General features: G+C 42.4%; 1 protein-coding gene across 5 annotated transcripts in view; it reads right to left on the reverse strand.

Annotated features, from left to right (window-relative positions):
• Positions 1 to 15,220, reverse strand: part of LOC126982751 (dynactin subunit 1-like) — a 145,763-nt gene that overhangs the window by 52,519 nt on the left and 78,024 nt on the right. For all 5 annotated transcript variants that reach the window (XM_050835075.1, XM_050835079.1, XM_050835076.1 and 2 more), the window contains 6 exons: positions 9,676 to 9,875; positions 8,031 to 8,156; positions 7,398 to 7,557; positions 6,453 to 6,659; positions 2,539 to 2,712; positions 855 to 987 (listed from right to left, as the gene is read on the reverse strand). In XM_050835075.1, the coding sequence (XP_050691032.1) occupies positions 855 to 987; positions 2,539 to 2,712; positions 6,453 to 6,659; positions 7,398 to 7,557; positions 8,031 to 8,156; positions 9,676 to 9,875 (1,000 nt within the window). The remainder of the gene's footprint in view (positions 1 to 854; positions 988 to 2,538; positions 2,713 to 6,452; positions 6,660 to 7,397; positions 7,558 to 8,030; positions 8,157 to 9,675; positions 9,876 to 15,220) is intronic.

Here is a 15,220-nt window from a genome sequence, read left to right on the forward strand (position 1 = left end):
GACCATTGCGCCTGTTATTCAGTAGGATAGGATGTATTTACTTTATTCGCAATTCTATAGGAGTCCTATTGTATTGGGGAGGCATTGGCTGAGTGGTTAGCTTGCTGGTCCCACGTTTCACCCGCGTCCTAGATAATGTGTTCGAATCCACCGCTACCAGCCAGGAATAGATGGCGCTATTATAAACACTTGCCTGCGCCATGACAGGCTTGGGTTGACAGGCACTATTGGCCTGGATGGGAAAAAAAAAAGAAACAACAACAACAACAACAACGGCAAAACGGTTTATCCGGAACAAGCTTCCTCCTGTTCGTGCTGGATAAACGAGGTTCTACTGTATGCCTGTCCAGCCCTAGATATTCGTAAATGAATTCATGTTGTTCACCGCTAGTTTTATTATTTATAGGGTAGGCGGTGGCTGAGTGGTAGTGTGCTGGGCCCACATTCACCGCATGATGGATGACGCGGATTCGAATCCCCACGCTACCACCTCGGATTTTTCAGTCACTGCCGCGTGGCTTAAAACTACCCACATGCTGTCCTGAAGACCACCCATCAACCTGGACTCTAGAAGAAACCGTCCAAGTGAATCAACGAGTTCCGGGGGGCAGCATGAGCCAAGAGAAGATGGCGCCACTATAAACACCTACCTGCGCCATGACAGGCTGGGGCCGACTACCATCCAGGCCCCTCAAAAGAGCCTACTGGTGCTATAGGCATTCATGCAAAAAAGAAAAAATAAATAAATAAATAAATAAATAAATAAATAAATAAATAAATAAATAAATAAATAAATAAAATAACTAAATAAAAATAATGATGAGTTTACCAAGGGGTACAGAGACAGTACTCACCACCACGGGCAATAAAGTTGTCTGGCATGTACTGAGTGAGGTATGCTACATGCTGGTTTGCCTGAGCCACCTCTAGCCTCCGTAGCTCCATGTCAATGGCCTTGCTATGTGCCTTCGTCTCTGTAAACATTTTCTGAAACAAACACACAATATATCATTGATGCATTTTCAACATAAATAAAATATATAGGTGGCATATTTTAAGTGAATATTATGTAAGGGGTGTGTGGTTATATATTTCTGTCCAACCTTATGATTACTGTATAAAGTTTAACCCGGTAGCAGCTACGGGTCAAATTTGTGGCTTTACCATGTAGCAGCGATGGGCCAAATTTGTGCCATGATTTTAACCCCCCAAAATAGATGATACATAAACTGATCACAAATGCTTTGATATATATTATGAAATAGTTTGTGTGAGGGGTGATTTTTTCTCATTTTTCTCGCTTAGAGGGACCATTAACCCTTTCATTGCTAAACGCTTGCAGCGGGCAGTAGGCGTATTTGCTGGTGGCACTAAACGCACGCTGTGAGCTCCACCTGCACTCAAATCTCCCGCGTCTGAGAGTGTTCCAACACTAATTCTCACAACACAGGATTGCCAATTGAGTGGGTTCTTCACAAAATTTGGTGGAAAATCATATTAGACCAGCGCGGCAAATCTACGAACGAGTAACTGGTGGATGTTCTTGCCCAATATAGCGGCATTTTTGCATAGCTTCACCTATCACCTGACTGATTCTTTGACCAAATAGTTGTAAATATTGCAGTTGGCAATACTCCCTTGCCAGTCTGAAAAAGAGATGTCCGCAGTTACCTCAATATGGCTGACCATCCCGCATGCACCGACGTAAGTGTTAACATTCCCTGAATGTGCATGTACGTCCGCAAGAGAGGCATACATAACCGACTCCTATAGATCTGGACCTCCTCTTTCCAGTGTGTTTTTGTTTTTTAGCCGTGATGAATAGTTTTTGAGATACAGAGGTTAAAAGAACCCCCCCATTGGGCTCCCCGACTGCGCCTGAGGGGATAGTCACATCCAGACTGCGCGCAAGGAAAGGGTTAAGAAACATGATCCCCGCTGCTACCGGGTTAAGTAAATATTATGTAAGGGGTGTGTGGTGATATACATCTGTCCAACCTTATGATTGCTGTATAAGTTTAAAGGGATTTGTTGTGCTAACCCACTGGAAGGATAAATAACGAGTAACTACTGGCAAAAAATGTCAGAAAGGATGGTCTGATCTTGGGCTTAACCCGGTAGCAGTGGGGATCATGTTTCTTAATGGTCCCTCTAAGCAAGAAAAATGAGAAAAAATCATCCCTCACACAAACCATTTCATAATATATATCAAAGCATTTGTGATCAGATTACGTATCATCTATTTTTTGGGGTTATATCATGACACAGATTTGGCCCGTCGCTGCTACACGGTAAAGCCACAAATTTGGCCTGTCGCTGCTACTGGGTTAATCATATCCAAGAAAAGAAACATGCAAAAAATCTTTAATAACTGAAATTACTGGGGATACTATTTCTTGTAAAACTTGAGTACTAACATGAATTGGTTGGATCTATTTTGCCATTTATCTGTTTAAATCTAAAACCTTAAAAAAATATCAATATAAAATTCTATTTCAAAATACTTTCAAAAACTCAATATATATTTCGTGGTATCACCTTAAAGTCAATGATTTCTGAAGGTGTTCCAATAGGTTTGTTTGTCTCCTTCTCCAAGGCATGCCGCAAATCCAGATTCTGCTCTTGTTGCTTCTGAACCAACTCACGAAACTTTTTGATGGTGGCATCCTGGTCCACAATCACTTCATTAGATGCCTCACGCTCCCTCATTACCTGCAAAAATGGGGTGAGATACCACTGCTGTACTGAAAGTCAAGTGTCCATGATGTACAATTACTGTAGAATGTGAATTTCACATGAATCTAGAAAATAAAATATCTGTTTAGCATGAGATCCTGAATTTAGGACACATTATCAAGTCATGTACAGTAATACCTCGGTTTACGAGTGCCTTAGTTTACGAGCATTATGATTCACGAGGAAAAGAAAATCACTAAAAATGCCTTGGTTTACAAGCAGTGACTTGGTGTACGAGCATCCTGCTTGTACGTGTCAAAGACACGAGCGTGGGTTCCTGTTGTTCACTGTGAGACGAGAGTGCTCAGAGCAGAAAACAATGGGAATGGAGTCTCAAGCTGGTATAACACTGGGCCTTTTTCCTCCAACCGTGTTGGCGGTAGGCACAAAAGGCAACTCCAACTTTTCTGGGTGTGAGTCACATACGACCTTGGTCAGTTGACTGTATACACAATGTAAACAAACCAGTCACCCTGTATCCACATGGCATCGTTTGCCAAAGTAAGGGCTGTTGTGGCTTGTGCTGCTGTTACTCAAATTATGGACTTGTTGCTACAGTTAATTGAAAGGAAGAAGCCGTTGTGGGTACGATCATGACTTCAAAGATGGAAGGACAGGAGTGTTTACCCAAACCAACAACTTGCTCCCGTTTGGCCATATGGGCAACTGCAGTTGCTCCAAGTTCCAACGGTTGGAGGAAAACTCTCAGTGTGACACTGCCTTAGTCTGCTCTGTACACTCACAGAGGTAGTGCCACACCCCCATGTCCACGTACATTTGTGTTCTAGTGTGCGATCTTTGTGTTTTCAGCACCATATTATTTATACAGTACCCTCTCGAGTTTTGCGCTCGCTTCGTTCCAAAGGTATAGCGCTAAACTCGAGGATTGCGAAACTCGAGGTACTGAAAACACTAAAAAAGCGCTTATCTGTTCCGACCCGTGGAGATTTTTTTATTTTTTCATTTATTTATCTTCTTTTTTACATGTGGGGTATGGCGCTGGTAGACTATCCATTTGGGCCTGATGGTCGGCCCCGAGCCCCATCATGGCGTAGGCAACTGTTTATAGTAGCACCATTATAAATGGCTCATGCTGTCCCCCGAAGCTCACTTTTTTTCCTCCTTTACTCCCTTGTTATCTCAAAATACGTGCCTTGGAAAAAGATGAAAACAGGAAGAGAGAATGGGTCGTTTTAAAGCCACAGATAAAGCCTTACGATTGGCTGAGCTCTGAAAATACGCTTGTGATTCGCCATAACTCTGTCATTTTTGCTTATTTCTTCATAATATATTGCTACAAGCTAGCCGAGGCATGTACGAAGACATGTGAATTTTTTTCAATTTTATTATTTTTTTTAAATTCACATCGGACACTCTCCTTAATTAACCCCTTCACTACGGCCAGGCCAAAATAGTGCCCCGCGCCGTATCCGGGACTGCCGCGCACGCCAAATTTCAAATGTCGCTATTGAATATAACAAGTTTTCAGCAATAAACTCAACATAATCATCATGTATTATATATGAAAACATGCAGAATTAAATGGTGCACATAAAGAAACTCACTATAGCCGGGCCAAAACAGCGCCCTGCGGCGTATCCGAGATTACCGTGAGCGCCAAATTTCAAATGTCGCTATTGAATATAGCAAGTTTTCAGCCATAAACTCAACATAATCATTATGTATTATATATGAAAACATGCAGAACTAAATGGTGCACAAATAGAAACATAAATTAATTGATAATTTTGAGATGTAAGCATAAATATAGAGACAAAATAACTCGTATATTGGCTAAAACAGTGGTTCTTAGCCTGGGGGGCGCTAGGGGGGGCGTCAGTAATTTCCAAGGGGGCGCAAGCCCTAGGGAAAACTAGGAATTTCCCTAATTACATTCAATAGGGAAATATTGCCGGTTTTAGAAACTTGGATACTGCTCTCAATCACGGTAATCTTGATACTGAGTTAAAGAAACAAATAATTACTCATCAAAGTGAATTGAAAACAGAATTCATCAGATGCTTCCCAATTATAGATGAGAAGTGTAAAGCCTGGAAATTCATCAGGAACCCATTGAAGAGGTCCTTGTCAATCCGGGTAAAATTCCTGTACAGTTTTGGATTTTCGGTTGCCAACTCCTCCATCAGGTTGTCATAGTGGCTTAGCTCCACTCTTCTTTGCAGGTACGGCCAAGCCCAAACCCTCCTCAGCCTCCTCTTTTTTTCTGTTTTTCACTTGCAAGGTGGACCTTCACAACTTCCACCAGTACCATGGCATGTACATACTCCAGAATGACCTCCATTAATTCTGTGTTATGGCTGTTTGCTGGTGTTATAAGGGGAAGGATGGCTTCAATGTTCTCCATGTTGATTCAGCAGGAGGGGAGTATTTCTTGCTGCAGGTAGATGTTGACGGGAACTGCAATCACAGGTGTGCAGCACGGCCCTTATGTACCTCTCACGTTTACCCACCGACTTACGTGGGGATAACGTGAGGATGACGCGAGGTCATAACGCACCACGTTACACATGCGGTATACGTACGTGGGTGTTAGGTGCTCTGCCACGCACTACTTGTAGGGGTGTGGCCTCTTGTCGTGGCAATTCGGGTAAGCATCACGTCATGCTCGCGCAGTGCGTAGGCTTAATACGTATTACCTCGTACTTACGTTATGACGTCGTTATGTTGAATGTGCAAGCTTTACGTAAATCGGCCCGTGACACGTATCCAGTTGATCGTGGCAACAAACCCCGCGTATGGCCACGTATGGGCCAAGTCATATACATGAGCATACGTGGGCTTGATATGTGAATGTGTGACCGAGCCTTCAAGTTCAGCTCTACAGCTAAGGAAGACTTCAAAGAACTGGATCTTGGGACGTTCCGGGTCAAGTACCTTCCTGTTTACGCTCCGATCTCACATCAGGCTCTTCGGATTTTATGTTCGGATTGACATGACTTTGTGAAGCTGCATTTTCCACGCTCATTGCTGTTAAGACCAAGTACAGAAACAGCCTGAATGTTGAAGGGGACTTCATTGTGCACTCTCTGGCATTTCACCATGCATTCAAAATCTAGTAGTTAAGAAGTAGTGCCAAGTATCTCACTAATGACTAGATAATTCATACTCAATAAAAAAAGACTACAAACACAATTTAAAAAAATCCTTAACCCCTTCAATACAAGCAGACAAAACATAACCTCCATGCCATATCCTGGTTTTACAGACTACGTAGAATAGTCCAATGACCATGACGCACATACAGCGTCTCTAGGATATGGTTCGAGAGATGAAATGACTCATATACTGCGTCATGGTACTGAAGAGGTTAAAATCTGAGGAAATTTTATTCATAAATGAAAGGGGGGCATGGGAGGAAGGACCAATTCCTATGAGGGGCGTGGTAGTAGAAAGGTTAAGAACTACTGGGCTAAAACAAGCCAGGACACAGTATGCGCGTCCTCGGACAGGGTACAGGGCACGCAAGGACGCAGTATACGCGTCCTCGTGTTGAAGGGGTTAATAATTTTAACTAATCTCATTAGGATTCTTGAATGCATTTGAAGATTGAAAAAGTCCTTTGACCATATTTGAAAAATCCAAGTTTTCATTCCAAGATCCTCAAGAAGAATTCTCTCTATCTTACAATATCACCCACCTCTCTTATCCCTTATCTTTCTATTGGCCAAAGAACCTCCTTCCCTCCAACAACTCACCTCTCTGATTCTGCTGTTAGCTATGTCTAGCTCCTCCCTCAGTTCCAGCTCCAGCTCACGTGCATTTTCCTGCAGCTGGTCATTCATGTCATTGATTGCCTCCAAGTCAGCTACTGTTTCTAGAAGCTCTGCCACCTTCTCATCCAGGTTCAAATTGCGGTCAGTCAACGACTCCACCATCTCTTCTGCTCCAAGTGCTGCATCCACCTATGTCGATGGGGAGGTAAGGGATGAAAGTAGTTACTTCTAAGAGATGGAGCACATAGAAAGTTGTCAGGTAGATGGGAGACTATTAGTTAAATATACCCTCAGACCTTGGGAATATAGTTAATGTATGGTTGAAACATTTTGCTTATTCTTCCTTGCAGAAACTGACAAAACCCTCTTCCTACTCAAGTGAATTTCTCACCATTCGGGTATTTTTGGGGACTCATTTTTGGAGTCATTTTGATACATTTATCTGCTTTCTCCTCCTCCTCCTCCCACTACACAAAGATATTTCTTTCTCCTCCTATTCTTCACCCAGTCTTTTCTTCTCCCTTATTGCTTCAACTGTCTTCTGTGCCTCCTGTTGCTCTTCCTACAGAAAGTTGGAAAGTTTCATTTAGTCGGCGCAACATCTGTGGTCATATGCCGGAGAGACAGGAGGGGAAGGAATTATAATAGGAGAAGGGAACAGATCCCAGGAGACGGGACACAACCCCCGATTAATACCTGGTACCCATTCACTGCTGGGTGGACAGGGGCGTAGGGTATCGGAAAAGCCGCCCAAAGTTTTCCACTCCGCCTGGGAATCGAACCCGGGCTCTCTCGGTTGTGAGCCGAGTGTGCTAACCACTGCACCACGAAGCCCCCTCTCTTCCTACAGAACTTAGCTTCCATTTCGATCTCTTCTGGTCCTCCTCACTCTCCTTACATAACCTCTTCATACTTCCTTTTGCCCACCTGTTCTTGGAGGTCTGAGATGGTCTGTTCCAGCTGGCCAACCTGTGCTGCCAGCTTTTCTTTAGCTCTGCTCATATCAGCCATTTCTGTCTTCTTGGTCTCCAGGTCTTTCTGGATGCGCTGCAGCTCATGCTTATCATGGGCAGAGAGATCACGCATTCTGAAAGAGGATTAAGGTGATTGATGTTAAGTCATGGAGAAAACATGATAGTGAAGGAGACAAGAAAGAAGTGTGAGAAAGCATGGAGAAAATGTGAAAGTTGGAAAGTTTCGTTTAGTCGGTGCAACGTCTGTGATCATATGCCAGAGAGAGACAGAAGGGGAAAGAATTATAGGAGAAGGGAACAGATCCCAGGAGACGGGACACAACCCCCGATTAATACCTGGTACCCATTCACTGCTGGGTGCACAGGGGTGTAGGGTATCGGAAAAGCTGCCCAAATTTTTCCACTCTGCCCGGGAATCCAACCCGGGCTCTTTCGGTTGTGAGCCGAGTGTGCTAACCACTGCACCACGAAGCCCCCGAAGGAGACAAGAAAGAAGTGTGAGAAAGCATGGAGAAAATGTGAAATAATTTCTATAATTTAATGCCAAATCTTTTCCTTACTACAAGAAAAATACAAAAGAACTCACTTGACCAATGTCTCTCGAAGGCGACTGTTCTGCTGTTCTAGCTGCCGTACCTGAAGAGAATTTGCTACACCATCAGCGGAAGCCCCACCACCATTCATCTCTGTCTTAAGGATCTCCAGATCTAAGCTGTAAGAGAAGTTACACTTTAAAGTTAATACTGATACCTGATGAATATTAACCCGGTAGCAGTGACGGGCAAAATTTGTGGCTTTACCGTGTAGCAGCGACAGGCCAAATTTGTGCCATGATATAAACCCCCCAAAATAGATGATACATAATCTGATCACAAATGCTTTGATATATATTATGAAATGGTTTGTGTGAGGGGTGATTTTTTCTCATTTTTCTTGCTTGGAGGGACCATTAAGAAACATGATCCCCGCTGCTACCGGGTTAATGCCTGATTTTATCTTCAATTACCATTGCTTGATAGCCTGATATATGAGGCAATGGATGAAAGTTTTTCATAATTTGTCAACATCAAATTCCTACATCCGGCACCTCACATGCTTGTTGACATTCCCGTTCAATGAAAGCAAAAAGGGTGGGTCATATTTAGACTTGTGGAATTACATGAAATTTTAATCAGTGTTCTCCAATAAGAAAATAGAAAGGACATGTGTCAAATAAAGAATTATTTCCATCACAGTAAGATATTAACAGCAGAGAGACTTATTCATTGAACTGCATGTGGGGTGCCATTACAAAGGCAAAACTTCCTGCAACACACACACTGCCAGCCCAAAGCCATAGATAGACTACACCTCCATGATCTTGTGGACTGGGCCATCGTGCAGCTCATGAGAATATCCTAAATTAAGTACAGGTAACTCTCAATTTACACGAGTATTGTGTCCTTGAAGAGGCTGCGTAAATCAAAAACAATGTAAATCAAACAAGAGGTAGGTTTGTACCTTTATTGCCTACTGTATCACTCTGACTCCTCTCCCTCTCGTGGTTCCTCCTCTAGCTGCCCTTCCCCTCGTGGTAGCACAGCAGTGAGGGTGTTGTTGTTGTTGAGTAGTGTGGCAGCGTGGGTACTGTATTGTTGTTCAAGTGGCGCGTGGGAAGAACTGAGCTCAGCTATGTGGCTTGCGCGTGTGGAATCCAGTTGTGAGGCATCTGGTGGCCACTCCATAAAATATCGTGTATAAGTGAAAAAAACGTGTAAATTAAAAATTTATTTGGATTTTAGACCCTGCGTTATTTAAAAAACGTGTAAACCAAACTCGCGTAAATCAAGAGTTACCTGTATATTGGTAACTCTCAATTTACGTGAGTTTGGTTTACGCATTTTTGAAATAACGCGGGGTCCAAAATCCAAATAAATGTTTAATTTACACGTTTTTTTCACTTATACAAAAATTATGGTGGCCAGCAACTGAGCTCAGTTCTTCCCACACGCCACTTGAACAATACAGCACCCACACTGTCACGCTACTAAACAACAACAACACCCAGGAGGAACCACGAGAGGAGAGAAGTCAAGAGTGATACAGTAGGCAATGCAAACCTGTTTGATTTACATTGTTTTTGATTTCAAAATCGAGTTACCTGTAACAGATTTTTTGATATAATATCACCCCTTTCCCCAAATCGGTTTGTTAAAATGAGGGTTTTCCGTATTTTTAATAACAATACTCACGTGAGCTCTTCTATTCTTTCTTTTGCCTGGTCAAGCTCTAGCTGCAGTGTCTCAGCCTTTTCTTCAGCCATCTCTTTATCCAGAGTAAGCATCTCCACATTTTCTGATAGTTCCTGGGTGTCCTCGATGTGACGGTCACGGGTCTCCAGTGCTTCGCGAGCTTCTGCCTTTGCTTTCTGCATTTCCCTCTGGAGCTGGGCCTGAGCAGAGAAAAGAAGAGGTAGAAATGAAAAGCACATGAACCCAAAGAAAATTTGTATTTAAAAAAATCATAAAAAGCTCTTTAAAATTGGTGTGTACATATATTTACCTGGTTGAAATAAACAAGATGTGATAATCTCGTATTGATCTGTCCCCATATCTACTTTTATTTAACTCATATTCCTTGCTTGCACCATCTCCACTTTCAACTTGTTCCAAGCATTAGTATTTCTATATGCGATACGAATCTCCTTAATGTTGTTTCAGCATCTATTCTTCATAAATTTGTACTCATGACCTTCGGTTTTCCATTGTCTCTGATAAGATCTTTTCTTTCCAAAATTTCTAATGCCTTAACTAATCTAACCCCTACAGTCCAGGCCAGACTGATGCTCGCCATGCATACTGTACAAGCCTTTTTACTTTAATTGATGTGTTTTCTGCTTCAAATTTAATAAAAAAACAACTAGGTGGCTGAATGGATAGCGTGATGGTGCTGTGTTCAGGACGACGAGAGTTCAATCCCCGCCCGGTGCCACCAAGCTGGGATTTTTCAGCTGCCGCCGAGTGGCTTAAAACTACCCACATGCTATCCAGAAGACCACCTATCAACCTGGAATTTTTTTTTTTCCACCTCGCCGCTGCCCTGACTGGGAGGCGTGTATTCATCTAGTTGTAGTATACAGGGCCTGAGCTACACTCATATGGTCCCATCTCCATATTTGAAATTGTCCTATTTTTCCTTCAACTGTTTGGCACTCTTTGCCATCACATCTTCCCTTAATCCATTCCACGCATCTACCGCTCTATACGAAAAGATGAATTTCTTGACATTATTTAAGAATCTTCCTTTCACCAACTTCATACTATGTCCTCTTAGTTGTCTTGCTCCTTGCTCTCTTATTAATAGCAGATCCTGTCTATCTGGCTTTTCAAAACAATTTATTAATTTATATATGGTAATTTTCACCATCTTTCAACTATATTACTAAGTATATCCGTGCTGTTTATCTCTCACCTAACTCTACCAACTATGTAAAATTCTTTGACTATTTGAATCCCAAAGTGGAGCACATCCTGACCCACTCTCCCTTCGCTGAAATCTCCATCTTAGGATATTTCAATGTTCACCACCAGCTTTGGCTTTCATCCTCTTTCACTGACCAGCCTGGTGAACAAGCCTACAACTTTGTTCTCCTCAATGATCTAGAACAGTTGGTTCAGCTCCCTACACATACCCTGACCACCTTGGAGACACGCCCAGTATTCTAGACCCCTTCCTAACCTCTAACCCTCCAGCTTACTTTGTAAAACTGTTCTCCCTGTTGGTCACCTCTGATCACAACCCTATTTTTGTATTCTCTCCTACTGCTCCTGTACAGCCTCTGGACCCACTGAAGGCGGTGCTTCCGTCATTTTGCTTCAGCTCGGTTGGACAACCTGAGGATGTACTTATCCGATTGTCTCGGGAATAGAGGTACACATTCCATGTTCTTTTTCTACCCCTCAAGCTAAAAAAACCTTGGTTCAATCCCGCTCGTTCTTGTGCTTTTAAAGATAGAGATGTGGCTCACAAAAGGTAACAGGGCCATCGCAATCCTGCTAATTACGTTTTTTCCATTTCCAACTGGAGTTGTGCCATTTCTATTCTCCGACTAACCAAAAATCTCATTCATCGATAGAAAATGTCACAACCTTACCTTTTCTAATTTTTCCAGAGACTTCTGATACCTGGCCAAAAATATCTTCAAGAATTTCACTTCTTCATCTTTCCCACCTCTCCTGATGGCAACAATGCTATCACATCTGTCTCCAAGGCTGAAGGGATTATGATTCCTAAGTCTTTTTCTTCACTCACTGTGTTGATTATTGTCCCTCCCATCCAATACATTCCACACGGTCCGTTTTTAACTTTTCCCATTTTCATTGTGACATTTTTTTTTTGTTAAACTCTATTTCCCATTCTTTACTCCATTATTATCTCATTTAAATCTTCCTGCAGCTTATTACAATCATCATCATCTCTTATTTTTCCAAGCAGTTTGGCATCACCTGCAAACATAGTACAGGGGGGTCGTCTAATATGCGAGAATATGGGCGGTTCAAAGCCTCGCATATCGCAAATTTGCATATTAGGAACCTTAAAAAGCATGTAAATAATGGTATATGGGCGGTCAGCCACATTTTCCAATGTAATAAACTGCTTTTTCGAGTTCTTTGGAGGCGCCATAATAACAACAACAGCAACAACAATAGCCCACAGGCTAGCTTGTGAGAGCAATGGCTGCTTTAGACGTACTGATGAAGAGAACACGTGGAGCCGTCTCACAGAGTAGAGTTGCCAGATTGCGCCATTGTTTATTTCCCTTCCTTCGGGAAGTGAGTAACAGCAAGTTCATTATTTGGTAGGAAATGGATGTTAGCGAAGTCGGGAACATGAAATGAATGAAAAAAAAACTTTTCTCTTACTACCGAGTCAAGTCACCGCTCCCACATGCTCCACCCCCAAGGGGGGGAGGGAGGGAGGAAGGAGGTCGCATATGAGGTGGTTCGCATATCCCAAGTTCGCATATCAGGCGACCCCCCTGTACAGGTAACTCTCGATTTACGCGAGTTTGGTTTACGCGTTTTTTAAATAACGTGGGGTCCAAAATCCAAATAAATGTTTATTTTACACGTTTTTTTCACTTATACGCGATATTTTATGGAGTGGCCACCAGATGTCTCACGCAACTGGACTCACACAGCGCCGTGGCCACACAGCTGAGCTCAGTTCTTCCCGCGCGCCACTTGAACAACAATATAGGTAACTCTCGATTTATGCGAGTTTGGTTTACACATTTTTTAAATAACGCAGGGTCAAAAATCAAAATAAATGTTTAATTTACATGTTTTTTCACTTATACACGATATTTTATGGAGTTGCCACCAGATGTCTCACGCAACTGGACTCACACGGCACCGCGGCCACACAGCTGAGCTCAGTTCTTCCCGCACGCCACTTGAACAACAATACAGTACCCACGCTGCCACGCTACTCAACAATAGGGGTGGGCAGGTACCGGTACCAGTTCCGGTACTAACGGTACCAGTTCCGGTACTAACGGTACCAGTTCCGGTACTAACGGTACCAGCTATTCGGTACGGTACCGGTACCAGACTGCTCAGTACCGGTACCAATACTAGCCAGTCGCTCATGGTGTCCCTCATTTCTTCCTCACACGAGTGAGGCTGAGACTGAGTGCCTGAGTGGATATCTCAGTGATATGGATATTCTCTCTCTCTCTCTCTCTCTCTCTCTCTCTCTCCACTGAATGAAGTGAATATTTATTTTTCGATAGAAACCTACCTCTTATTTGATTTACGCGACCTCTTCAAGGACACAATACTTGCGTAAATCGTGAGTTACCTGTACTCATACAACTCCTTTCTTTTTCCTGCGTATCATTTATGTACATTAAAAACATTATTGGCACAAACACTGATCCCTCTGGCACTCCACTTGTGACCTTTCTCCAATCCGATTTTTCATCTTTCAACATGGTTCTCATTTCTCTGTTTGTCAGGTAAATTTCCATCCATTCTGTCAGTTTTCTTCCTAATCCTCCTCTATGTTCTAGTTTCCACAGCAATCTTTTATGTGAAACTTTATCGAATGCCTTTTTAGGTCCAAAAATATGCAATTTGCCCATCCGTCTCTCTACTGTACTATATCTATTACTCAAATAAAAATATATGAGATTTGTGACATAAGATTTAACCTGTCTGAATCCAAATTGATTTTCATTTATCATCTTCTCTCTTTCCAGATGGTCCACCCACTGTCTCTTAATTACTTTCTCACACAGTTTACACATTACATTTGTTAGGGAAACCAGTCTATAGTTCAGAGGCTCTTTGTTTATTTATGAACTTATATAGTGGGATCACATGTGTCCTTTTCCATTGCACTGGGACTTCATCAGTCTTAATCGAACAACTTATGATATTATATCATGAACTGGTTCTAGTAACTGTTCACTGCACTCTTTCAGTGTGTATTTACTGATTTTTATATACCTATTTATAGTATATACAGGGCCTGAGCTTAAGCTCGGACAATCCTGTCTCCCAATCTATATTTGTCCAACTTTTCCTTCATTTTATGGACACTGCCTGCTTCAACAATGTCATTGCTTATAGTCAGTCTAGGAGAAATTGGCGGACAGGGGGATTCCGCGGGGGTCTGTCCTTCCGTACCACGCTGCCACATCTCTGTCTCCAGTTGTTGGATTAGTGATCAGGTGTGAAGTGGACCACCATTAGCACAAGACCATCTAGAGGCCTTGATTAGCTTCCCTTCATTTCCTCCTCCTCCTCCATCTCTCTCTCTCTCTCTCTCTCTCTCTGCCTATAAGACAACAATATCTTGTTTATATGCTTCTCAGGTGTCAGTGTATCTTGTACTACAATACCTAAGTCTTTTTCTTCTTTCACTGTGTCAACGATTGTCCCTCCCATCTTATACACTCCACTTGATTTATTTTTACTCTTGCCCATTTGCATTGTGTGACACTTCTTTTCATTGAACTCCATTTCCTATTTTTTACTCCATTCATGTATCTCATCTAAATCTTCCTGCAGTTTATTATGGGGAGGTGGTGGCTGAATGGATAGCGTGACGGCGCCGCGTTCAGGACAACGTGAGTTCAATCCCTGCCCGGTGCCACAAAGCTGGGATTTTTCAGCTGCTGCCGAGTGGCTTAAAACTACCCACATGCTGTCCAGAAGACCACCTATCAACCCAGACTCTAGATTCTAGGATGAAAGGTGAGCTCCGGGAGGGCAGCATGAGCCAATGCAGGATGGCGCCACTATAAACACTCGCCTGTGCCAGAATGGGCTGGGCCGACCATCAGGCCCCACCAGGAAAAAGCCTTGGGCCGACCATCAGGATCCACCGGGAAGAAGCCTACTGGTGCAATAGGCCACGACGTAAAAAAAAAAAAAAAATAAATAAAAATAAAAAATAAATAAATAAATAAATAAAAATAAAAAAACTCTTTTTCAAAGCAGTTTGGCAATATTTGCAAACATATTCATGTAACTCTTTACCTTTTCTGGAATATCATTTCCACATGATTAAAATCAATATAAGCGCTAACACTGATCCGTGAGGAACTCCATTTGTGACCGTTCCCCACTCTGATACTTCATCTTTCAAAACAGTTCTCATTTCTCTGTTTGCTAGGCAATTTTTCATCTGTTCTGTCATTTTTCTCCCCAATCCTCCTCTATTTTCTAATTTCCACAGCAGTCTCTTGTGTGGAACTTTATTAAATGCCATTTTTAGGTCCAAAAATAT

This window comes from Eriocheir sinensis, chromosome 51 (assembly GCF_024679095.1).
Source record: "Eriocheir sinensis breed Jianghai 21 chromosome 51, ASM2467909v1, whole genome shotgun sequence".
NCBI classification, from domain to species: Eukaryota; Metazoa; Arthropoda; class Malacostraca; order Decapoda; family Varunidae; genus Eriocheir; species Eriocheir sinensis.